This window comes from Nipponia nippon, unplaced genomic scaffold (genome assembly GCF_047370975.1).
Source record: "Nipponia nippon isolate SJK-2023a ecotype South Korea unplaced genomic scaffold, ASM4737097v1 scaffold_5, whole genome shotgun sequence".
Taxonomy (NCBI): Eukaryota; Metazoa; Chordata; class Aves; order Pelecaniformes; family Threskiornithidae; genus Nipponia; species Nipponia nippon.
The window spans coordinates 77,581,266-77,607,998 of record NW_028262369.1 but is presented as its reverse complement, the minus strand read 5'-3'; the positions used below and the strand labels follow the sequence as shown (position 1 = coordinate 77,607,998).

Sequence of the window (26,733 nt, the reverse complement as noted above, 5' to 3'; positions counted from 1 at the left end):
TTTCTGCCACCACCACAATAGTTGAGTAGAAACAGCTGTAAACTCTTACATCTCTCTGCTCATACATTTTGAAGTCCGGGTTATAGGATGTAATTCCCCAACCTTACAGTCTTTGCTCTAGCGAAGGACACATACATATTTTCTCAGTAAAGACTCACTGTCCTAATGTAACTTGTGTTTTCGTGTGAAAACAGGACAATGCAAGTACTTAACAACATTTAATACAAGACAAGAAACACTGCTAGCTGTCATTTTTGCCAAATGAGTAGTAATGTAATCTTACTTTATTAAGGTATTCATCCAAAATTGTTAGCAGTGTACGCTTTTTTTTTTTTTTTTAATTTTGATAAGACTGGCTTACAATTCAGGAATCATCTTGTATCTTTAGAGATTCAGCTGCAGGTGTATTGAAAATAATTATTGCAATGGGTCTTATATTTTGTGTGGGGAAAAGATTCCTGACTGCCCATTCTCTTCCTGTGTCTCAAGCTATGCAGAAAATCCTGATACGATGTTCAGGAGCACTCCAAAATGTTCTATGCAAAGATTACTCTTATTTCAGCAGCTTTGCTCACCCACTGAAAGGATTTCTGTGGGAAACCGTTTTTGTGGTGATTCAGACATATTTTTTCCATATCAGGTGGAAATTTAAGAGGTTAAAGTAGGATTTACGTTTAACATTTAATACTGTGTCAGGCGTGTATATAAGACATAACCACGCCAGTTGAAAAACAGTTGTTTCACAGAGCACCTGAAAAGATTTTATCCCAGTAGGATTCAATGAATGTTAAAACTGTGGGCGGGTGCATATTAACAACAAGATTCGGTATTGTGCGTGTGTGTAAGGACTGTTTGAATAGCTTGTTATTTTAATCTGAAACAACGGCTATTTTTTAAACTGAGTAACTTGTTCCAACAGTTGTTACTTCTCTACAAAATCAAAATAATGAATACAATGACCAGTCTTTCAAGCAAAAGTAATTCCTCTGATCTTTTAAAAAAACTAAAGATAGATAGAAGATGATTGAAAGATGTATTTAAATATGCAAACCTGAGCAGATATGCTTCTCCTGATTTATTCACTTTATGATAAATTAATGTACTCAATACAGGAATGCAGAAACATAAGAGCAATGTTTCTCCTGCTAGTCACAGAAGTTGAAACTTGCCAGATGCTGTGATCTGGAGCCTAAATTCCCCTGATATTAACTGTGTGTGAAACTCTTAATATTGCTTTCTCCAGCTTTTGTACCTGACTTCTTTCATTTTGCTGTGATACTGCTTTAGGCAACACTTTATTTTCTACTTGTGTTATTCTATCGGAGAGAGAAAATGTAGTAGAGATGACACTAGGATGGAAGGCTCTGTTGGAGAACTACGATGCTCTGTTCCCAAAGTTAAGCCTGTGCAGCCCAGTCCCATTTTCTATAATAGACAATTAATTTCCTTTGGTATATGAATGAATATGATTCAGATATAGTTAGGTTGTACTCTGTATTTTTTAAATCCTATAATAAAATGGGAAAGTGCTGTTTAATGATACCAGAATTTTACTCAGTCAGTGAATTTATTTCTTATAATGTCTTGGTGTGACTCTGTTGGTATATATATGTACACAACTGCTCAATTGGTCGAAGGGGTTTTTAAGGATATAAAATTAATTTTTCCTTTTCTTCTTGTTTGTTAAAGTCGCACTGTTGGTTGCTGCTGATAAAAGGTGGCACCGAGCCAGCTTCCTGAAGGAGCTATGGGGAGGGTCATGGCTTGTCATGACCTGGGCACCATTACTTGAATGTTGTTATTATTGGGATGAAGTACCCTTAGGCTGTCATCCTTCCTGTAAATAGAAGAGGTTCTAATTCTCTGTGGTTTCCCAGTTTACCAACTTGTAGAGCAGCTATTTTGTTGGCCCTAAGTTTGACTGAATAATGAATTAAAAGAACAGCGCTATACCAGAAGGCACTGATTAATCATTTTAGTATGCTGGTATAGACTAAGTCATAATAAGTAAAGCCAAACAAGAATGTATTTCTATATAGTTCATAAATTTACACCCAATTAAAAAAGTCATTTGTATTAGCATACAGCAAATAAATTGCCCGGTTCTGCTCTTTTTGAAGTAAGGGCAAAATTTTAATTAGCAGGGAGCATAACTGGTCCTGAGGGCCAAACTTGACTTTTTTCAGTGTCATTGAGGAGTCCCAGTGGTGTCGGCACAGAGGCTGACTCTGCTCTCTTGGAGTCGGTCGGCATTTGGCCATTGCCTTGCTTTATTGGCTGCTATGAGAGTAAGAAGAACAGCAATTCTGTTAATGCCTTTATTAACTAAACAACTTCTGTCGTTAACTTCCAGTTAATTTCAATAATTAAATAAAACAATGCCAATTAGAATATAATGTTTGCAAGATACTGGTCTGTGTTTCGGTTTATCAGGGTACAGTCATAAGCATGCCATTGTCGAGGGTTTCACCAATGTGTTGCTGTTGTAACTGAAGTCACATCTATCCTGATGAATATTTCATTTCCCCAATCATGCTATTAAAACCAGAGTGTTTTTACCCTTTCATTTCTGTTTTCTCTTTTCCAGTACCATCATGACAGCTGTGGCTGCGTCCTGTTTACAAATTGCTGCTAGTCACATTTTCAGTAGTCCTTGTGGGTTTTGCTTTCCCCTAATACGGGCAATTAGGAGGAAATATTTCTCACGAGCATGGACTTGCTCTTCTCCTTGTAATGACATAGTCCTGCAATCCAGGAAACAGTGCTGCATGGTGTCCATGTCCACGATTTCCTGATGTGGGAAAAAAGTGTGGAAAGCATCTGGAGAGGAGGAGACCCCCTTTACCAGCTTGTTTCCTGTAAGCGAAATTGGAAGACCTTGTCTGTGCAAATAGATTTCAAAATAGAGTCTGCCCTTTGACTGTCTCCATAATTACACAGCGCTCTCTGTATTTTATTTGGCTGCCAGAGCAGTTAACCCCTGGAAGTAAGGGGCTGATGATGGCGTGACCAGCACGGGTATGCAGACATGACCATGTGAATACACTCTTGTTTGGAGAAGCTTGTCGTTAAGACCTCGTTACAATATACTTTTACCAAATTTAAAAATTATTACGTGTTGGGTTATGTTGACTAAGATATGTTATATCCTTAATGTACAGAAAACACGGAGGTATTAGTTGCAAAAAAGGAAAAAGAAAGAAACAGAGAAAAGTTCTTTCGTGGCTTTGATGTAATCAACATCTGTCACCAGAATGAATTTGCTTTTGTTTAATTTCAAGGGCTCTTGTCCTTCTACTTTGCCCAATCAGTTTCAACTTCTGCCTCAGGCATTTCCCCATGTTGTTTTTTTTTGTTTTTTTTTTTTTTTTAGCAAATGCACAGGTTATTGCTTGTGAAATGTGAGCTGCTCTTCTGCTACACAGGTTACACAGAGTTGGAGAGAACCTTTAATCTTTCCCATCCTATTTTTGAAGCTTGGACGTACCTTTGCAACACAGGGATTACAAAGTCAGTGTTTTATTAAGACAGAATTACAATTACAAGTAAAGATCTATCAAACCACAGACATTATTTTGGATTGAAAAATGGGAACATTTGGTAATTAACAGTAAAAAGCTATGTATTCTTACCTAGTTGCATTGATTGGATTCCACATATTATTACCCATAGTGATTTTTAATACCTCACTTTAAACTTTATTCCTCTAAAGTTTCAGCAAAATGAATATTTGCACAAGAAGCAAAATTATGATATAATATTAAAATGACCTGACAAGCCAAATTAAAGATTTCTAGTGTTTTACCCTCAAATGCATATATACTAGGAAAATCTCCATGGTCGTCATTCTTTTAATTTTTTTTTTAAATCACATATTTAAAAATTACTTCTCTGAACAATGCTTTTGATGTTGTTAATTGTTCATATTATATTAAGATTTACTTTATCATAAGCAAGTTGATTTTATTTCCTAAATCAGTTGGATGTTAATTCTTGTAATCCTAAATAATTTTGGTACTGTGCTTCTGTTGATACTATGACTAAATTATTCTAAATATGTTAAATTTATTTCTTGGCTCTTTTAAGACGTACCCTTGTATTTATTGTAGCTTAGAACTGTCATGAAGTTTATCCTTTAGCAACATTTTTGCTAATTGCTGGGACATTTGGAGTCTTTCATAAATAAATAGCAAAAAAATGGTTGCTAACAGTCACATTTGATAAATCATGTAGGTGAGCAGTTTTTTGCATGGCTACCCCACACCTCATTCATTGAAAACATAGCTGATAAATTGCTGTAACTGTTAAAGAAGCAGCATTAGAAAGGGGCTTATGTGAGAGTTAATTTCCCACATCTCCCTCTAAAAATACTTCTTGACCAGAGGAAAATCACATTTAAATGACTAAAATCAACTTAATTAAGGGTCATTAATAGAGATACACATAAAAAACTCTCTGCTCTGTGAGTGAAATGGGAGCATTTCATTATATAGTGTATTATGCGTGAACAGATAACAATTAAAATAGACCTAGAGTAAAAGGCTAATAAATATAGGGCACATTGTGCTGCAAAATCAGTCACTTAAAATGCTCCCACCCGTCATCATACTTGAATTCTGTATTCAGCCCCTTTGGCTGACTCGTTTAAAAGAAAAAGAAAATGTAATTTCCACACAAGATAAATTCATCTGGTAATTCACAAAAGCTCACAGTGCATATTTATATTATTAATACAAATTAAGGTCTGGAAGGTATGCAGAGGAATCCAGCGGCTCCGGCAGGACATGCGTGCATACAGATTGCACAGTGTGATTCACTGGTGAGCCAGAGGAGCAGTTGTCTGTAATTTTCTGTGCTCGGTACATCGTATCTGCTGATGTGATTCAGTAACACTGGTAATAATTCTCCTTATTGCAGCTGATCGTAAATATTCTGTTACTCGTGGCAAGTGACGTAGCCTTGCTGTTGGGGGAGAGAAGAAACACGTAAAGGGTCAACTTTGCATCCGCGTTGTGCTGGCGTGTTACCAGCTACCCGGCTTCCAACGCTGGGCTTACTCCGATGGCTGCAGTTTCCACTGGCAGCTGCACAAATCCCGCGTTTATGAACTATCTTACAGTAATTAATATACACAGAAAGCTTAACAAAAAGGATGTGCTTGAGTGCCAGTGTTGCAGAAGTAAATAAGGCACTGAGAAAAGCTTTGAGAGGTGTAAGGGATGGGGAGGAGGGAATATCTGAGCCAGGCTTGGAGAATACAGCCAGTTGTTCCTGTCTCCAGTGATTGATGATGTTGCTATATCGAATTAGCTGTGAATATGGGAGCTTAAAAAATAAAAGCAGCTGTGGAGACATTAGGAAGCCCTTCTTAAGGAAGGAAGTGTGTGGATGGAGTCCAGATTTTCATTATAAAACAGTAACTTCATTATATTTTAATGCCATTTTATTTAATTTTATTTTTACTTTGTAGGAGAATGTTTTCTGTTATAATTTTTTATATTCCAAATAAAGGTTTAGTTGTCCTGTGTTTATAATTCTTGCGATGTATTTTAGAAGTCGTATTATACTATGGTGATATTTATTTGGTTGTCGCATTTCACCTGTTCAAGTAGTAGATATTTTTGTATGAGTCTGGTTTATAATGAGTAGTTAGTAGAGTAACAACAGACTACAGTACCTTATTATCCTGTTATCTTGTGACAACACTTACAGTGTATCTTTGGGAGAGTAGAGGTAAAAAATTTATTCCAAATAAAAAGGTATCCCTTCTGAGTGTGGGATAGTCAATAGGCATGCACCCATGAATATAAACTGGCTTAACGTATTTAAGAGTGTGTATTTGGGACATTTGGAGTTTTATTGTTGAATAACTGACAAGCACACTTGCACCTTTTCTTCCCCGATTAAACTTTTACACAGTAGACTAGGTGCCCGGGCAGCATGTCGTGCGTCAAGGAGAGCATTTGAAATACACGTGCGCATATTGATATCCACGTGGACTTTAACTGACGACATCAGTGAGTGTGGGTTTTCAATATGCTTACAATACCTTCAGCTGCGGTAAGAGCAAGGTACTTCCACTGCACCCTGTAAAAGAGCTACTTTAGCTTATGCTGGTGGACTGTTTGCTACTTCTGATGGCCCAAAAGTTGCTGCCTCAGCAGATTCTGTGCTTCCAGCTTCCAGAAACGGGTGCGAACTGCCCAGGGAGTTCAGGATGCTTTGGGCTCTTTGGATGCGCTTATATGTTGTACAGGTCAGATGGCCCAGATTTATTTTTTTTTAATTGGACAGTGATTTTTTTCTTGTGAAGGAGACCCTAGGAAAGCAGTAGATGATGAGGTTGTTGATTAAATTATTTAAAACACCACCAAGCCAATCCACCCTCTGTTGACTGGGCAGCTCCACTTCCATGGAGACACTTGAAGTAGGCAACTTCCATTGGGGTACCTAGGTTATACTGAGAGCTTGATCTGAGCCTCACTCTCCAACCCTGCCTTATTACTTATAAACAATTTAAAAAAATGGAAAAAAATTGCTTGCATTGAGTAAAAGTCTCTACAACCTTTCAAGTGTTATACAAATTCAAATATTGGTAACTAACCGTAGCACTGATCAGTGTGCAAAGAGACAGTCAGGAACATTTCTAAAGCAAACCCCATGCAACTATTTCATTCATTCTGGGTTTTGGGGCTCCAAAAAAGGGGCATAACTCGAATCTCCTGTATACCATGGAATGATGTAAAAGGGCTGTCTATGAAGCCAAGTGTGTATGTGGAAGGATAATTTCTGCATCTGGACATGATAAATGCATCCAAAGGAAAGGAAGAAAGGTACAATAAAAACATACAAGATATGGAAGAAACTCTTCATGTAGAAAAAAAGAAAATCATTTTTACATAGTTACAAAATATGCAGTAGACTAATTTCTTAATTTCTGTGGTACAAAAATGTTTAGTTACTTCTATTTAAACAAAAATACTTTATTTTTACTAAAGAATAATTATTTGTATGGGTTACTTGTCACAAAAGATTGCTCTTGTGTTTGTATACGTATGACATTTTTCAGAAGTGGATTAACTATTATGTGAAACTTATGTTTCAAAAAACCCCTCTGTTTAGATTGTAGAATGTTTGAGTAATGGAAATATGCACTACGTGTAATTGTAGTTTAATTGGGCAGTGTCAATAATCCTTTTGAATTCAGCATATTTCTCATTTTTGATGCTAGCATTGTCTTTTGTGATGTATTATTTTGGTTTTGATGTCTCTGACAACCTTTGAGCATCAATGCCCTTTTTTCCCCCTTTTTTCTTTTTTTTTTTTTTCCTTTTTTGAGGGGAGCAAAATGTGTCATTGCCCAACAACTAAGTTTGAGCAATGAATACTCTGATGAACTGTCATTCCTAATTCCCATGTGAATTAAATGGAAATCTGATTCGAATATTCCAAGTCAATTACAAATTTTAATCCCTTCAATTGCCTTTGGCCAAGATTAAAAATATCTCTTGAAGTTTGTTCTGTTGCCCTTCTAGGCAGGACAAACTAAACCCCGTTCCTTGTGTCTTGGTGCAAATGACGAGAGCAGCATTAACTTGATTATGCTCAAATCTGTGACCAATTCTGCAAAAATACAGGTGAAAATATTGTCTGAAATCAACATTAAATCATTTTTTTCTCTCCTCCTTTCTTGCTGTTTTCCCTTATTTGCCGTTTCCCCAAGCCTTTAACAGTGCAGCTTCTAGCCGTGCAAATGGCTACAAGCAGGGGCCAGTTGGAGCGTCACTCCTGGCTCTAAGCTTTGGGGAATTCACCCACGCTACTTTTTAATGCATCAAATCAAAATAGATCTGGTATTTTATACAGCTTCGAAGTATTGTTTAGGGAGGGTTTTTGTTCTCATTGCTTCTTGGTGTTGATGCTCTTTCTTTCACGGTACAAGATTTGAACAATTTGAACTACCCTTGGCTACTACATGAGTTCTGTGGTTTGTTTTACATGATGCCCTTCTTTTTGCATACTTTCCATTTTGTGATGTGGTAGTAGAAAAAAATGTTAACCATTTTTAACTTATCTCTTAACAGGTTCTGTGACTGGCTGCCACGTAATCTTTTCTTCGTGCAATCGTATCTACCTGCACAGGCAGTCAAGCGACCAACAGCGAAGATGCTTCTTTTTTCAGGGACGAAGAAATACTGCTTATAGTATAGTTTGGCCAGCCACGGTTTCTCCAGCTCACTCGGTTCCTAAGGTACTGCAATTTCTATTACCTAATCTCTTCTTCAGTCAGTATAGAGTTCAACTGCAGGTGTGATCAAGCGTATTCGTTGTCCGACAGCTGGGGGTTTGGATCACCGTCCTGTTGCTTGGTCTTGTATTTGAAATAGGAGCACTGGTGAGAGAAGTTTTCAGCTGCCTACCATGTTAAACACAGTGGCGTATCTAGTTATTAGGGAGTTTAAATCTGGGGCTTGTTCAGTTATGGTAGTATAAATGTGGAATATTATAATCATCTGTCAACACTTAACACTTCTGGGTCCAGATTCGCGTTTTGGGCAATTATAGACAGTCCTACCAAAAGTCAGTAGGAATCATTCATGATCGTCTGAGTCCGTTTCTGTATAAATCTCTAGCAAGCTAATTATAAAAATGTTTACATTTTGCTGAAGGTTTTGTTAATTGGTTATGTCAGATTTAAGAACAGAACATACAATATCTGCTGGTAGCTGCCCTGCAACCCCACTGCACATTCTAAACTCGTCTTTACTGTCCCTGAGTGTTTTTTTTTTTGCAACATGTACTTTTATTTTTATTTACTTTAGAGCCAAAAGGAACTTTTTCATGCAATTTTAACATGTGTTCCACTTCTGGTTTCCTTTTTTCTTTTCCCCCTTTTTTTTTCCTTCTTTTTCTTGTCTTTTTTTTTCCATTTAATTACAGCATACAAATTAACTGTTTAGTATCGTTCCTTTAGCCAAAAGAAAACAAAAGTACCCTTTCTAAACAGTGCTTTTCAGGATGTGTATTAGTACTTTTTTGAGTTTTACTTTTAATTTGATTGTAGATTTCTTATGCAGAATATGGAGTATTTCCATGGGCCAGAAATACTAAAAAGCTGTTAAATAGGAAAGCAGATACAGATGCTGGATGTAGAGCTCTTACACCTAAGAGGCTGTGGAAGCTCTGTGTGTAAGGGAGACCATAGGGTTACATGCTTTATATATTTTCAAAGGTTTAAAAATTGTAGAACTTACAAACTTTTTTTTCTGTATGTAGATGCTTCTTTTAGCATAAAGAGGGAGAAATATATTGTGATACTGAAAAGTTGTCTTCACAGATCAAAGTTCTCAGACTGTCTAAAAATCAGTCCAGTTCTTCAACTCTGAAAACTTGAGGGCAAAGTTATTACTTTATACAGAGTATGCCAGAAATCACATTGAAATAACATGGGTTTTCTCAAGATGTTGTTGTGAAACTGTATGCATAGACATTTGTATGTATGCTGCTTTGGGCTTCTCTGTTAACAGATCTAACAGGTCAGCAGGGTCAGGTCTTAGCAGTTACTAGGTAAGCGCCCTCCAAGGGGAAAGCAAGGGTGCTGCTGTGTATGGAGTTGCTAATCCAGCAAATGGTGGGGTTTTTTTTCTAAATTAAGTCCCAAACTACTGCAGTAGGATGTTGTTAGGGTTGATACGCCATTAATTTGAATGAAATGTAAATCTGAAATTCTGTTGACGTAAGTCCACTAAAAGATAGTTTCACTTTTTATCAGAGTAGAAATGAAATACCCAAAGACTATAACAATAGTCTTTCTATTTAAAGTCCCGCTAGAGCTAATTGGTTGCCCCACTCTTCTTTACTCCTACACCCTGCTGTTGAGTGGTCTTGCTGTGTACAGCCCAAGTGCCCACTTTGTTTTATACCCACCAGCTTGATTCTGTATTTTGTGAAGTTAGTGCAAAACTCCTCCTGAGGCCGGCATGGCAGAGAATCAGCCTGGCTGTGGTGGGCTCTTCTCCAGCCAGTGAAACAGCTCATGACCCTCCGAGAGAAAGTGCATTTCCATCTCTGTGCAAGATGTTATCGTTATTATTAGTTTGTTGTGTTTAGACATGTGTCATGAAATTGTTCTGGTTTTAAAAAATACAGAAATTTCACCTCTATATGAGGGCTGAGAACTTTATGTGTGCAAAAAATGAAGTTTATTACGCTTTCCTTGACACAGCAAATTGGAATGCCCGTGCATAGTGTTGTAGATGGACAAATTTGGGCACAACACATGAACTAGATTAATAAGTAAAAACCTCTAAATTAAAATAAGTTAGATCCTAAGGTTCTTGGTCAAAAAGCAATCTCATGGAAGTTAATAGGAGTTTTGTCTGGATGAGAAAATAAGGATTTAATCGGTTTTATTTTTGAGCCTAATTCTGTATGTTTGTCCCACCAGTTCCAGTGTTTAGATGCCTTTTGTAGAAAATGTGCCTCTTTGCAGAAAAAAATAAAAAGTTTTTAAGTCTCTTTCTCACAGTTTTAAAACTTGCGACTGTCTGTGCTGGAAATCAGCTGCAGTATCTGGTGTTTCAGCACTGGAAGGTTAACAGACTGTGTAAGTCAGTAGTAACAGGCAATGTTAAGTTCAAAAGGGCAGTGGAAGAAATACTGAGGCAGCCTTGAGGGTTTGCCCTGATGGCTTAGGAAGGTCGATACTACGACAGAAAGGGCAAGCTGCCATGAAGCAGGAGGCAGTATCTGAGAAAATGATCCCATTGTCATGCTCAGTTTTCTGATCTTCATTTTCAATCCTTTTTCTCCAAGCACATAAAGAAGCCAGACTACGTGACGACAGGCATTGTACCAGACTGGGGAGACGACATAGAAATTAAGAATGAAGATCAGATTCAAGGGCTTCGTCAAGCTTGTCAATTGGCCCGTCATGTCCTGCTTCTGGCTGGAAAGGGCTTAAAGGTAACAATTACAGAAGTCCCATAACAGCTTGGATGTCTTTTATGCTTTCACTTATTTGGTATTCTTTCTACCTTTTTTTTTCCCTTCACTTTCCCTTAATGTGCATCCAACTTTATGTTAGATACTGAAAAAAAGAAGGATTTATTAACTATTTATTCAGTCCATGTTATGCCTGTTTAATTATTTCTGTATTTTGGACCTATGTAGTACTTAGAGTGAGTTGCTGCCTCAGGTGTAATATCTCTCTGTCTGTAGTCTCCCCCTGTTGGGATTGTGCCAAATCATATGAGTTTCTCATAAGGCCCGTGCTATATTTTTTCCTTTCATTTCATGGCCCATCTTCCTCGTAAGTCGTGCTTTCTGGCTCTGCATGTGTGCAGGTCCGAAGGCCTGGGCTGCCTCCTCTGTTCCCGTCCATCTCTCTGTCCCGTGGGGTCTGTCGCGACTCGTAGAGCTGCTGTTGGAAAAAACAGCTGCCAAATTCCACACAATTTTCCAGAGTGCATTGACAATAAAGCCTCATGGTTTCCAGTAATGTTTCTACAGTATGCTTTTTGGGATACCTCCCAAGTTAAAATGTACTGGGAGGAGCCTATGACCAGGTTTTGCAGATGAAGGAGTGCTTTTTTAGCCTTGCCTTGACATTTCATGTAATAGCATACTGGATAGGATAAAATGGGTTGAGTAGCTATGCAATGCAGAGATAGATGAGGACTGTAGGCCAATGTCATTGACTTAAAATGGGAAAAAATTATCAGTTTACTGTGCATTTTTCTTTCAGCTATCATCACACTTTCCCAGAGGTTTAATTCTGGAGCTGGGGTGGCCAATAACAAAGCTGACTGAAGCTTTAAATCTTACATATGCTCGTGCATTTTTAACTTCTTTATGTGCAATTATTTCCCAGTACAGTAAAACTTACTCATGTAAAGTTAAGGGCATATACATATTTCTGAAGGATCAGGGTGCAATGTGGGTTTTGAATGAGAGCAGTTTTTCACTAATACTCTTCCGTTGTTATCATGTGTAAAATATATATATATATATGCAGCATGGTGTAGCTTATGATGTAGTTCATAGTATGTGCCAAATAATAGCAAAATATTACATACAAGTAATGAACGTTTTGGGGCAAGAAGGTGTATAGGGTAAGACTTATGTGACCAGGAGCTGTGGATTGGGAGGGAGGTGGCACTTGGAGTTGTGGTGCCGACACCGCTGCCCAGGTCAGCTGCAGACAGGTGGTAAGCTCCGTTTTACACCAGTAAGTGTTTGGCCAAGACTCCTCTGACTGGGAGGATGCTCCAAAACCCTCCCTCATCGACAGGGAGCATCTTCTGCTTTCCAGCCTGATGCTGCGCGTGGCCAGTTTATACCCATTTGTTCTTGTGCCAACACTGCTCTTTAATTTAAACAGCTTCCTGCCTTTCCTTAAGTCTGTCCTCTTCACGCAGTAATAGAGCTATTACAGCTTTCAGTGCACCACACTAAACAAACCGAGCTCTTTCAGGCTATTCTCATAAGGTAAACTCTGCATCCCTATTTTATCTGAAGAGCCCCATCCCTCCACACGTTCCTGTTGTCTTGCTGAACCCGCCTTGCGCACAGCCCTCCAAACCAGCTCTTGCCTGTGCTTTACTTAATGGCCATAACATCCCCAGTATAACAAAGGTGCGTTATAATGCATGGATGCAGAGAGACAAAGTTTGGGCTGAGCATGGTTTTGATATTACCATTTACTGCCTGTGGGACTTAAAAATACAAGATGGTATTATATATGATAGCATTTCCTGGGTTTGAGTTAAAGATTTGGGAATAAAGCAGATAATTCTATGACATGGAAGTATTTTGTAAGATACCATCAGATTGCCCCGTCCCAAATAAGGGATGAGGTGCACAGTAGGTGCTTCCCCAACATTGCCTAGCTAGCAAAAGCTCCTTTAAAAGTAAAGCAGTTACTGTTAAAAGCAGAACTTTTCACAGCATGTAAGCCTGCCATGCAGAGAGCACAGATCTGTCTGCTGAGCATCCAAAAGCCACATCAAATTCCTTGACCAGAGCAGCGGCAGACAGCACCCGATCTGGTACATAGCAGTTCAGCTTGTCTATGGGCTGAAGATGATAGATGGGTTAGCAAAGGCAGGAGCAACAAACCTGTATTTATCCAGAACCAGTGGCTGCAGTATCCAATACAGACAGCGCGCTGGGGCTGCGGCTGCTATCCCAGCGCAGAGGCTGCAATGGCTACTGCAAAGCAAGGGGGTTGCACAGTAACCCCAAATCCTGGTCTTGAGTGGGTTCATCACTCCCGGTCTGCCCAACCACGTTTTCATGCTGAACAAGATGCAAGCTGAGCAAATAGACCTGGTTTTATCCTCAGCACAGTACACAAGTGCACTCCGCTGTATTCGCTGTGTGTGAGCACGGAATATTTCAATATATGGATAAGTATGCCTCCTGCACCACAGCCTACCTGTATTCCACGTGTTACTAAAAAGTCCTCCAAAATCACAGCTACTGTAGTGTATGTGTACGAAGTATGATTTTCAAAGGCTCAAAACTCATTCAAATCAAAATCAATTTGCAGAGGAACCCTCAAAGGCACTTCTTCTCAATGAGGGAGGTTTCCCTACCACATTTCAAATTTCAGCTCTAACCATTCCAGAGACAGAGTCTATCCAAAAGAAAAGCAAGAAGAATATTATTTTAAGCGTGTGCATTTTCCACTCCATGGATACTCAGAAAATGGCTGAATGATTTATGAGAGTTTTTTTAATATGTAAAATCGTGAGAAAAAGATGAATCTAGAAACTGTCAAGCATAAAAATGAAGATTTCTAAAAATTATAGATAAGCGCTTGTAGATTCACTGTGATCATCCAGGCTATGTCAACTTTAAAAGATCCTCAGGATATGAAGCCAAATATTTAAATATTTTATAAAATTAGAGAATACTCGGACAACAATTCCATAAAATGCACAAGTACATTATGATAAATGTACTGGGCAGTTACAAGAATTAAGATCCTTTATTTTACAAATAAAAAGGGAAAATAATGTGTTTTAAAGGACTGAAAGCATTGAAACCAGACATTTCTATAGCAGCTACTGAAACAAGATGCCATGGAAAATTGGTGTCTTTGAGAAAGCAAATGTGGAAAAAAGAACGAAAAGGAAGTAGGCAGTATTTTTAGGTTTTCTAGGAACCTTTGAGTGCTCGTTTCTACTGCATGCTTTATTTAAAACCTTTTTCTCTTCAAAAAAAAAAAGGTCTAATATATCAATAAAGTATATCAGACAGTTTAGTGTTTTGTATCAAAGCAGCGTACTTGAAACATCCAAGATTTCATTGAAACGCTTGGCTGCAATCACATTCAGTAAGTATGAGAAACTATCTTTGCTTTTTTAACAGGATGTTATGTTTGATATTTTAGGTTGGCATGACAACTGAAGAAATAGATTCCATTGTTCATCATGAAATAATCAGACAGAATGCCTATCCGTCACCTCTGGGCTATGGAGGTTTTCCAAAATCTGTTTGTACTTCTGTAAACAACGTGGTATGTCATGGTATTCCTGACAGGTATTTCCCCAATAATATACATTTTACCACCAGGAATGAAAATGTTAAACTGAAATTAATAAATTGTGTTTAATATTGAACATACTTCAGCTTAACTAAATGTCATAGGTAAACGTATTGCAGATGCATAGCGTGTTACCACATGATGCTGATAGATGTTATAGAAATGTATGCAAAATAAATATCCTGTTTGTCCGGAAACTTAAAAAAAATAGCATAATGCCTTTAGAGTTTAGTGTGTGGAAAAAAAAAACAGTACAGTCCGATTTTTTTTTTTTCCTCCAACAAAATAAATATAGGGTAAGGAATAAATATATTTGAATTTATGGTTGGTTTTTTTTTTTATTTGCAATACATTCAGCTACTCACAAAGTAAAATATGAACCCTAGTGAGAGAAAAAGAATAAATATAATGGTAGATTTTTCAGGTATTGATATATTCTTTCTGGTAGTTGTTTCTCATTATTTTATATTCAGCTACACTTGTTCTCTAAGTAGTGAGAGCTGAACATTAAAAATGGATATTCTGTTTGCTTCTGCCTTCCTCCATCACAAAATATCTACCCCCTGATTTTTTATGTATGTGTCATTAGGTGTTTATTCTTATATTCCCTTTGTTGGGAACTGTCTGTCACCATTTTTTTTTTTTTTTTTGCTGTTTATGTTTCAGTCGACCTCTTCAGGATGGAGATATTATCAACATTGATGTCACGGTGAGTAATTCATACAAAAAATACTCTTTGATCAACTTTAGAATCACTAGTAGCAACAGGAAGAATAGTGGATTGGAGATGGGAGATGCACAGATGGATGTGCTGTTTACTTCTGAGCCAAGGCACAAGCAGCTGGTTTCCTTTTTTGTTTTTAACTGTGTGTTTATTCCAGCTAGACCCAGGCCTGACTTGAATTTAGGACTGGAATCAGATGCACTGAGATCAATGTTGGCCTAAGTGAAATGTCAACCCAATCCTGCTATGTGTCATGTTTTTGAGAAGGTGTAATTGTTATTGATCCACTGTGTAGTTAATGCAGAGCACCACAGTACTGGGCAGCAGCTGAAGATAGATATGTATGAGATGAGCTAACATGAAGAAAGCCAGCATTTTTCCTTCACTCTGCCAAGATTGATCTTCCTCTTCCTGCTGATTTTGAGTGGGGCCTGTCATTATCTTACTCTGTCATTAGAGGCTACATTGGCCTGTGTATGTCAGTCTATTTGGACAGCAACTCTTTTGCTAGCAGTGTTCTCTACATTTATTAAAATCCCCGAAGGTAGTGTTGTGTTCCATTTCTGGTATAAAAGCCCTGAACCTTTTGCGCAGAAACAGAAATAGTGTGATATAACCGTGACTTAATATTTCCAGAGAATGGTCAATTATAGCTATTTAAATAAACACCGGCTGGATTTTCTTAGAAGCAAGAAAGTATGGAAACTGGAAACCTAATTCTCGTTTCATTTATGAAAGAAAAAATTATTTGTCTCTTGCAGAAGCTTTTTTTCTTTTTACTGTGCATGTTTGTATTTTCCCAAAGTGCCGTTTATTTCTAATATGAACACAGACTTCTTTTGAATCCCACCATTATTTTGCAATAATGTTACATACAAGGAAGTAACATCTCATAAAAACAAGCTTTTTTAATCATTAAAGAAACTCTTGGTAACTTGATATTATTTTCCATGGGCCCAAATTTCATACTGACAGAAGCAAAGAAATCTCCAGCAAACCTACCCCTGAGCATGAGATTCAAGCTTTCTAAAATATTTTTTCTATTAAAATTAGGGTCAGTGACCTTTTTCCCATGGAATACTCACGTGTCATCCAGAACTGGGTTTGGCTTGGTTTGTTTTTTTAATCTTCCTAAATTCTTCTCCATCTCCATACTTTCTAATGGTAGAATTCTGACTATCAGGTTTACACAGTGCGATCTATAATTTTTAAAGTATATTTTTAGCCTACATTTTTACTTCGGTGAACTGGTGTAGCTTTGCTCATTTTATTAGACTAAATCAATTTGCAACAGCTAAGGATTTAACATCTGATTTCTTTGTATCTCATTAAGGTTCATTTTATTTTTTTGTTTTATCTGTCAGGATAATAATGATGCCTTAGATTAAAAAAAAAGCATAGATTCCTATCACAGATATTTCCACGATAAACTAAACGAAACATTTTTATATTAACGTGGTGTGCATATCTTGTCCACTCAGCTTTACAAATAATGCCTGACTAAATGTTACTGGTCTTTTTGAAGACATATTTTTATTTGTTTTCTGTTTACCCTCATAAAATAAAATAAAATAAAATAAATATTGACATTTCTGTGAATGTGAAGATTCCTGCAAGGATGGGAATTGCTGATTATCTTTGTAAGATTTTTTTATCATTTAAAACTGATCTGTGCTGTGTTTGATAATTGCTCAGTTCCAAAATAGCTGAGGAAAAAATATTACTTTTCAGCGTTGCTAACTGATCTTTTAGCTTATTTTTAATGAACAAAACTGGGACATTTCACAGGTGCACAGAATAAAAATCAAAGTAAATATTGCAGAACAAATTGTTTATAATTGTGTACAGGTTCTATAAAATGATTAAATAATATTCTGGTTATTAAAGGGTAAACACTTCACGCTATGTACAAATTATTTGAAGAAAAAATCCATTTTTGCACAATTAAGATGGTAGAATTTCATAGATGAAATACAAATTTTATTGGCTTGAATCGTGTAGCCTTTAAAAATGCATTTTAGTGTAGAAACAATAGCGTTATCCATCACTGAATCCTCAGCATAGTGCAATTTTCAGCCAGCCATTACCAGGTTAATGTTTCTTACAACTTGGTTCTTTCATTGACTTTTAAGGAATTAGTGTGTTACAGTTGCTGTGGTTGTAGCTTATTAACATCAAAAATATGTAATTGCAGTTGATGGGCTGCAGTAAATATTATTATTATTTTTAAGCTCTCCTGTGTTTTAAATCTGTATTTGTTTTTCCAGGATGATGATGTTTCATGCTGGGGTTTTGTGTGTTGTACTTGCTAGAGCTAAAAATTAACTAGTTCAGTTAAAATATAAACTAGCTAGATTAAAACCTGCCCAATGGGCATTAAAAAAAAAAAAAAAAAAAAAAGATTTAGTGGCAGTCTGGACTGGCAGAGGAAGGTGCAGAGCAGGGCATCGCAGCCGCTCTCTGACGGAGCGGTGGCAACACAGTTGGGCCCTTGCTGGCGCTCACCTTTCTTTAAAACACCCCTCGCTCCTAACTGCCTGCATGTTCTTCACATCTCAGCCTGAACACAAACCTGGCCTTAGGATACACTGTCTGTAGTAATTTTTTTTTTTTTTTTTTTTTAGTTTGGAATCAACTAAAAAGAATGTGAATCTGTCTTTCACAAATAGCTCGCCAGTGGCAAAAGTTCAGTGCTTCGAGCTTTGTGAGTTATTAGTCCTAGAAGGATAGTTGCCCACTGTTTGGGGGGAAAAAAAAATGTTTTAGATCAAAACTGTGCACCATTACAATTTGTCTTTCTGTAGGGAAATTTGGCTTGGTCTTACAATTATGTGCCTGCCTGCCATACTGCAGAGCTGCAAACCCCATTTTAATGGGGTGTTGCAGAGCTCCATAGTGCAGATCCAGGGTTTCCTGTGTCCGGCAGAGAATTTCTGGAGAGCTAAGGTTTAAAACCTATGAAATGTAAAAAAAAAAAAAAAAAGACAGTACGGAATTAATTCAACAGGGTTCTACGTTTTCAGCATGTGAAACTTTGTGGTGCCAAAATGATATATTTGTTCTCTTTCAAAATTCATCTCTGGAAATCAGAAGTAAAATCCAATGTTAATGCCAGATTGTAGTTTAAAAATGAGATTAAGGAAAATGTGCAACGGTGGGTGTTGGATTTGGCCCATGCTTTCCGTGGGGCTCCCTCTGGATGTTGGCAGCTGCGCACAGCATCACCTCAAAACCCTGCCGGGGATGCCAGCTGTGGAGGGACGGGTCTCCCCGCCAGCTGCCGATGGGTATCCCAGCACCCGTGGCCAGCAGCAGGGCTCGATGCCCTACCCCTACGGGGTGTGAGCAGGTCCCCGGCCCTAGAGGTAGACAGCTGGGGCAGGTGGGCACCCGATGGCCCCCAAGGCCTCCCCCAAGGTCCCCCATGCACAGCCCTCACCCGTCTTCTCGCATATAGCCCAGCCAGCCTCATGCCTTGTGGTTGAGCAATGTCCTCATCTGGTGCACTGCTGGGCAGAGATGCACAACTTTTGCATTTCTTGAATTTTTGTCAGCCCTTGCGCACCTTGCAATCTTTCGTGCCTTTTTCTTTTTTTTTTTCTCTGCAATATTTTACTTTTCTGGTCTCATTCTCGCAAATACAGCTTACCCGTGATCTATCTGTTGCAATATATAGCTCGATCTTAGAAAGAATGGATTTAATTAAGGAGGCGATCTGTTTCTGGATGCAAACCGAGAAAATGTCTTTACATTTCTGCATATGTTTAGGTGTATTACAATGGCTACCATGGTGACACTTCTGAAACCTTTTTGGTGGGCAATGTGGATAAATCTGGTCAAAAGTTAGTGGAGGTTGCCAGGAAATGTAGAGATGAAGCAATTGCAGCTTGCAGACCAGGGGCTCCCTTCTCTGTAATTGGAAACACAATCAGGTAAGCCTTATATTGACAAGTAAAGGGAGGGCTGGCAAGTGGGACAAAGGTTATTGGTGGTTTGGTATAAAGCTGATGACATGTTTTATGATTCAAAACCATCACTTCAGTCTGATATCAGTATGTGAACTGCCAAGCTATAATGTTGTTCCTTGGGTAAGAGAGATTTTTTTTTTTTTTTAAAGTGAATTACAGTAGGGTCAGCAAAGATAACTGTAGAAAGAGTCAAAGATATTCATAAGGTAGATTTAAATTAACAGATGGAATTTGCGGTGGGTTTTTGTTTATTTTTTTATTTGTGTGTGAAACTACACCACATCTGTCTAACGATGTAAGAAGGTTAGAAACCATTGTTTTCATTGAATAGCAATAACGAATGTTACAAAGGAATTAGTCAACATAAATAAGTCTCTTTGTTTAAAAAGTACAAAAATATTTAACTCGAGAGCTTCTGATCTTACAAAGAGCAGTGCATGCTAACATCACAGGGAAAAAAGAGCTCACATTCAGAGGTTTTTCCCTGTTTTGCATCTCTTCTAGCCTTCGCATAAATGCAGTCACGACTCTTCTTCTGCTGGTGCTTTTGAATAAAAATACGGCTTAGTTTTTTGAAGGTACCTATGGATTATTTTAAAATGTTTGCCAAAAAAAAATAGGCATACATCATATACATTTCATCAAGCAATACTTCACTGGACTATTAATGGTCCCAACATGCTATTGAATACATTCTGATTACTTAAAAGCTGCAAGGCTTAGTCACCTTGAAAGGATGCTGCTTTTTTTTCTTTGTAAATCTTCAAATACTTTAAGGAAAAAAGAGAACAGCAAAATATCAGTTAGATGTATTTATAGCTTTAAAAATATTGTAACAGAGTCTGAATCAAACTTTAGTAAAACCTCTTTGGGTTATATCTGAGAAGCTTTTATTGAAGACTTTGTATAAAATTGTGTTTTTGACAGTTTTAAATTATAGGCTAACTAGCCTGGAGAAAAAGGATAGTGTCTTTCTGTTCTTTCATAGGAAATGTTGAATCAGACCCCTACTGGGAAAAGAAATTTAATGCATATCTCACTATCTTACTGTCCATGAATATAATAGAAGTGAATTCAAAATGTAGTTTTATTTTTGCAAATGGGATGAGTCGATAGATGCACCTCATATTTTTGAACACCTAGGGTTCAACAAATTTACTGGTGGTGCTCTTGCATTTTAACAAAATTTATTCTTGAGTAGAAGGGGGCACAGAACACTGGATTCTTATTCAAGCATTCTATCGAGCTCTGCATTCATGGCTGTGTCTAAAGGGCATGTCAGCCTTTGATTCTCTCTGAGAGGTAATTATCCTTTTCCTGTCACGGAACAACAAATGATAGCTAACTACAGAGGCACATTTGCAGTAGTCACATTCATCAACTGCAGAAAAAAAATTCAATTTAATTGTGCAACACAGCTGCACATAGGCTTTTTGAGCATTTCTGTTGTTCTCCCTGTCTTGCTATTCCTCCCTCCAGATCTATTTTTTAAACTTTTTTTCTGGTTATTTTTTTCCCCCTTTTTGTCTCTTCTTCCATTTTTACTCTCTGTACTTTCTTGTTAAAGTAATTTTCCTTTGTGGCTCTCATTCTTTTTTCCCCATTGAAGGCTATGAATGTAGAAAATTATCACAATTACTCATATAATTGAGCCTCTTTGTAGCAAGTGCAACTCCAGTAGCCTTTCTCCATCATGAAAATGGTTTCATTATAGGGTTTTTCATATTCTCTGACACCATCTACACAGAGGAACAGGCGTGCAGATGAGATGTACTAGGAACAGGGTAGATCAGTAAGGTCACAGTAGGAATAATTAGCTCTGCTATGGAAAGAGCATCTAGGCCTTTTACTGCTACATAAATGTACTGTCCGTGGCTTTTAGTCACAAAAAAACTTACTAACAAATGGAGCTCCCGCCTACTACTTTGAAAAAAAGATTTGTATCAACACTACAATTTTCCATCATTAAGACTAATAACACAGAGCCTAGTATACATCAAGGGGAATAAAAAGAAAAATCTCACATTCAAGTGGCGGCTGGGTGCTGACCTTTGTTCCCTTTTTTTGTGTTCAACTTAACTCTTTACAAAAAAGAGCCACACGCCACACCAACATGCAGGTGAACTCCAGCTAGTGCTAGCAAAGCATGGCATTCAATTGGAAAATCTGATAAATCTCCATGCAGGATAATGCATTTCATTACAGATTCACTACATTAATTCTAGCTGTATTAAAAAAAAAAAAAAAGAAGAAGAAGAAGAAGAAAAATAACAGAATTGAATGTGACATTGGATTTTTGCTGTGTTGGTACGGAGGTCAGTTTACTTGCAAAGTGTAAATATATAGTCAGCGCCCCCTTTGAAAAGCAGATTAATCAAAGCTAGTAGGTGTTCAAAGCTACATATGAAATAGCAGGTCATTAACTTTATTTCTCAGGATTTTATCATGTAGATGATTTAAATGTGCTGATTTGTTTAGAACTACTTTAACACTGCCTCTGCTGAAAGGTCGCCTTGGTTTGGTGAAGCTGTGTGGTTATTTGTCATTTGACATTTGTGTGCAGACAGACATACGTACATAATACATATATCAAAATCTTAACTTTCAGGAGAGTTAGATGTCATAAATACCTGAGAACAAGCGTGTACAAGCTGCAAACATTTAGGCCCATCAGAATGGAAATCTGTCTAGGTTTCTGTCATCAATATTTTCTATAAAGCTGCTCAAGTGATATGCAGAACGTATCTTAGGCACAAATAATCAGAATATTTCCTTTCTACAATAGGTTTGGGAATAATTATATTGCAGAGGTAAGTTTGCATTCAGTATTCTAACATAGTCTTTGTTATGGAAGCTTGATAGCTGACACTGAGTATTTCTTGGATAGCAGTTCCTTCTCGCATCAGCTACAAGTTGCAAATAAAAGATTACACGGATTCATGAGATACTTTGCTTAGAAAAATTTGAATCTTTGCTAACCTGTTCTTATTGAAGGTGATGGCAAAACTGTCAGTCAGCTCCAGTGGAAACAGAATTGGGCCCCATATTCCATTTTGTTCTACCATTTCTGACATTTCTCTTTCAGACAGAAACAAATCGACTTTGAAATCTACTTTTTAGACAGGGAGTTTAGGTATGTGGAAGTGTTGTGAGTGCAGAGAGCTAAAAAACATAAACGTGATATTGTTAAATAAACCAATTTCCAACTCCTAGGAAAAAAATAGTAGTGATGAAAGTATTAATAAATGGTTTAAAATGTTTAACTCGTAAGTATATGTTTTGATATTAATTTAGAACAATATAAAGCAGATTTAAAAAAAAAACTGTTTCTATCAGATTATGCACATTTAAACAATAAGTGGCTCAGGCAAAATAAGTCATTTTAATGTCATCTGTGATAGATTTTCCTTGACAGCTACTGTAAATTACAATTACACTGCTTCTCTCTGCACTTGAAAGTAAGCATTGCAATAAATTATCTTTTATTTCAATCCATCATGTCTGCTTTCAGAAACAGAGAACCTCAAATAAAAGTTCAGCACTATTGTAAGAAAAATACAGTAATTTATGTTCCAGTTTGAAACTAAAATGTACCTTTCTTTCAAAAAACAATTGTTGGCTTTCAAAAATATTACTAATTATACCTCAACATTTATTGTCATTATAGGGAATCCCTGAACTTGTGCATTCCCTCAGTCTAGGATTACTATTTAAGAGAAAAATACTTTAATATTTTCCCAGTAGAATTTTGTAATTTCTCAAATTCAATAATACGGTACTATTCAAAATCAATATTTTCATCACAAGCAAATCTAGTTTAGGCTGATGCTGTTTTCAAGAATTAAAAAAAAAAAAGCAAACATGCCATTCAGTGGTCATTTTGCTAACAATGTATCTAAGAAAAACGTGATTACTTCTCATTCATTAAAAAAAAAAAAAGATGCATTCATATGGATCCCTAAGTAAGAAAACAATTATCATAGGTCTGTTAGTGCTTTCAGTGTTTCCCAAGCATGTTCACTGCCCAAAAGTGTAAGACAGGTTTGTTTAGCAACTTCAGCCGTTCGTGGCATGCTGCTCTGCGAGACTGTTGTTGATAAAGTTTCATCCCTGGGGAGAGAAGCTGGCACTGGGGGGAAGCGTCCCTAGCTGGGTGTTCAGCCTGGGGAGCGAAGCAGTCTGTGCCGTCTTGTCTTCCCTTGTGCCACCAAGAGCCCAGAGAGGCAGTTGCTGTCAGTGCTGAAAATGGGATTTGTTTCACTTTGTTTCTCTGATGAGGGCTTAGAATACTGGACCAGACCTGTGTTGAGGAAGAAGTGACAAAATTTGGTAAAAAGAAAATAAAATGCATGGTTTGGGGTGTTTGCCCCACCACCCCCCGCAAAAAATGAGAGTTCCAGTCCTAAGACTGAATGGATGTTTTTTCCTCTGGAGCTGGGATGGCTGTTATCCCGTAGACGCTCCTAGAGGCTACCTGCACAAGACCAGCCCCCTAAGGAAATTCTTTTGACCTGCTTTTCAGCTTCTTAGCGGGAGGGATTTATCCCATTCACCCAAGAACTCCTTTCAGGGGAGGCTCCAGAGTATCAGGGAGAGCTTTGTAGAGTCGGTCCTGCCTGTTGCTGCTTTGTGGCATTTTCCCTGTTGGGCTGCTGGCAGTTCGGCAATGCATGTCTCCACACTTATCCCTCATTTCGGAGAGTTAGCTGTTGTCTGGCAACATGGGAAGAGGATGCTCAGGAGGGAACTGACACCCAGCTCTCCTGTCTCTGTCCGCTCTCAGAAGCATGATACCACCATACGAGAGGCTCTGCCTATGGGTTTAGGTGGACAGCCTGGCCCTCAGTGATGTTCCTTTACCAGCTGGGCTGCTGCTGGTCCATCCTGACACCAGACGCTTTGCCTGGCTTTGCCATCGGCAAAAGAGATGCAGCACTGCAGGTTCTCTTGACTCTGCAGCCACTGGGCTGAAACACATGGCAGCAAAACATAAAATCAAGTACTGGGCTCATTAAATGATTATGCTTTTAATCCTGCCCAGTTCACCTCTGCCCAAGCATGCCGCGTGGTTCAAAGAATAAAATGTGTGATGATAAATGTTGTCAATGGATATTTTTAACAATAATTATTCTGAAGAATCTTTTTTTTCTTTCTTGATGCTGTTGGTGCAGCATGGCTCTGCTGCCCCAGCCTTTGCTCTGGAAGTGATTTGGCCAGGGGAAGCCAGGGAAGCCCCATGGCTGAGGCGAACTGGCAGACTGGCACATCCACCCAGCGGCGCAGCTCTCCTTTCCCACGGCAGATGCCAGGCAGCCCAGCTCGGCTGTGCTGCCTCCTGCCTTCACTGCTTTCCCGCTTGCAATCAGGACTCCTCCGGCTGCCTGATCTTACACTGCCTGCCTGCAAGGAGCAGCGCATGGAGCTGGGGCTGCAATCTTGTAAGGTTGCCTTCCAGGGAAGGCTGGAAAGAAAGGCCACCACTGACAGATCCTGAGCTGGGCAATGAGACAGTGAGACCAAAATGTTGAGCTGTTGTCAGCAGCAAATGGCAAACTTGGGGAAAAATGCTCCACTCCATGACATCCCGATTTTGTAACCAGATTCCACAGCCTGGGAGTCCTGGAGGCCAGAGAGGCTGGCCAAGATCAACAGTTCAACTCGCTCTTCTCAGAGCTGTTTCGAAGTCCTCCCTGCCAGCATTTACATGTACATATGCATTTACAGAATTACCTTTGCAAGTTGTAGCTGGGTTAGTAGCTTTTTTTCTTATGAAAGCTGGGTGTCTTACTATAACTCTGCAAGGATGTAAGAGCTCACTGGGATTTTTTAAATACTTCAAAGTAAAGCTAGTAGTTGTGGAGTGAAATTCCCCATAAGGAGCTTCTGAAGCACATGCAAATACTAAAACCAGATTGAACGTGGCTGAGTTTCATACCTGAAGCTTATTTTCTCCACAGGTTTTCTCTGTGTCACTTCAGGTTCATTGGCCACGTTACGTTTTATGTAAAGAATACCCAAGCTTTGTACGTAGGCATTATTAAGTGGTTAGGAGGGGGGGCACGGGCGTCTGTCAGTGTAGATGTCAAAGCCCTGTGAGCTCCAAGATCCCCTATTTTGATCACAGACAGTAACCACCGAGGTACAGATGCCAACAGAATTGTTTCCAAGCTGTTTGGCAAGAAAGTGGCAGAATTCACCACTGAAATGCACGAGAACCTCTTCTTTCACGGCATGAGGATGGGATACTGTCTTAACGCTGCCTTCTGTGTGCCCCGGCGCTCCTGCGCCCGGTGCCCAGCACACAGCTCCTGCTGCTGCTGCTGCCGCCGCTGCTGCTGCTGCCGCCCTCCTCGGCACCCGCTGAATGCTGGGGCGAGAGCTTCCCCTGCCCTCAGGAGAGTATGTAGCCGTGGTGCTCGGAAGAATAGCTTCCCGTCTTGCTACAGAAGGTGGATTTTTGGGGGGGTGAAAATCCTGTAATAATACAAACCATTTCACAAACCGACCATGCTCTTTCAGTGGACAGGGATATTGTGCAAGGACATCAGCAAAGCTGAATAGTCAGTGGGATTGTACATGCTTTTACAAAAAGGCTTGCAGAAGAAGGTGAAAGAAAAGCTTGTCACATGTTGCATGGACAGCTTCTCCCATCTCTCTTCAGAGAATCTCTTCACCCATATGGGAATCATTATATGCATTTCTCTGGGCTTGGTCACCAGAGATCTATTTTGTTTTGTGATGTTTCTGAGTAATCTGGCTTTCTAACTCCTCACTGTTGCCCATGCTTCTTCCTTGGCCTTCAGCATCATCATAGCCAGTGCGCCGAGTGTCTGACCCAGACGTGGGTGACATGATAGAAAGGCATGGGAGAAAGTCTTTTCCATTGCTAGTAGGACTTTTCACTGCATAAATCTTCTTTTTTTTTTTTCCACATAAATGATGTATAAGGTAAAAACCTGGACTTTGAATGCAACCAAATGAAGCCCAACTTCTAGCCCTATTGGTAACCCTCTTTGCCAGTACTTAGGAGTTTGGGGGCAGCTAAACTTGAAATTTCCATTCTTCTCCAGAGTTAATCAAAGAAATGTGATGAGTCTTTGTATCAGGGCGATGGGTAGGTAAAAGCTAATATACAAATCCTGTTAAAATGTGCCCTTAAGCTCTGAACACTGCAGCATTATTAACCATTGACCCAACTCTCCTCTCTGTTTCGCTGTGGTGGAGCACCATGTCCCTCAATTGCAGTGGCATTAAATTCTGGGATGGTGACCCACAGGCACTGGAGCCAGCACCGCAGGGTCTGTGGAGCCTGGTGTGCAAAGGGATTACTGTGTACAGCAAGCTGCAGCTGCTTTGCACCTGAGTAAGAGCCTCCCCGTGGGGTTTAACATGCTTTAATTTCTCTGACGGCTTACACCTTTATTTGAGTTTCTTAACTTCTCCACTTTCCCACCTGTAGTCAAACTCTGAGAAAGCATTTGTTAGGGTGT

At 38.7% G+C, this 26,733-nt stretch overlaps 1 protein-coding gene across 2 annotated transcripts in view; it reads left to right on the top strand.

Annotated features, from left to right (window-relative positions):
- Positions 1-26,733, top strand: part of METAP1D (methionyl aminopeptidase type 1D, mitochondrial) — a 49,969-nt gene that overhangs the window by 19,772 nt on the left and 3,464 nt on the right. The window contains exons 2-7 of one of the 2 annotated variants that reach the window (XM_087731976.1): positions 2,588-2,858; positions 8,085-8,251; positions 10,816-10,965; positions 14,399-14,547; positions 15,218-15,260; positions 19,044-19,207. In XM_087731976.1, the coding sequence (XP_087588102.1) occupies positions 2,795-2,858; positions 8,085-8,251; positions 10,816-10,965; positions 14,399-14,547; positions 15,218-15,260; positions 19,044-19,207 (737 nt within the window). In that variant the 5' untranslated portion in view covers positions 2,588-2,794. The remainder of the gene's footprint in view (positions 1-2,587; positions 2,859-8,084; positions 8,252-10,815; positions 10,966-14,398; positions 14,548-15,217; positions 15,261-19,043; positions 19,208-26,733) is intronic. The other variant, XM_087731977.1, reaches the window with a different exon arrangement.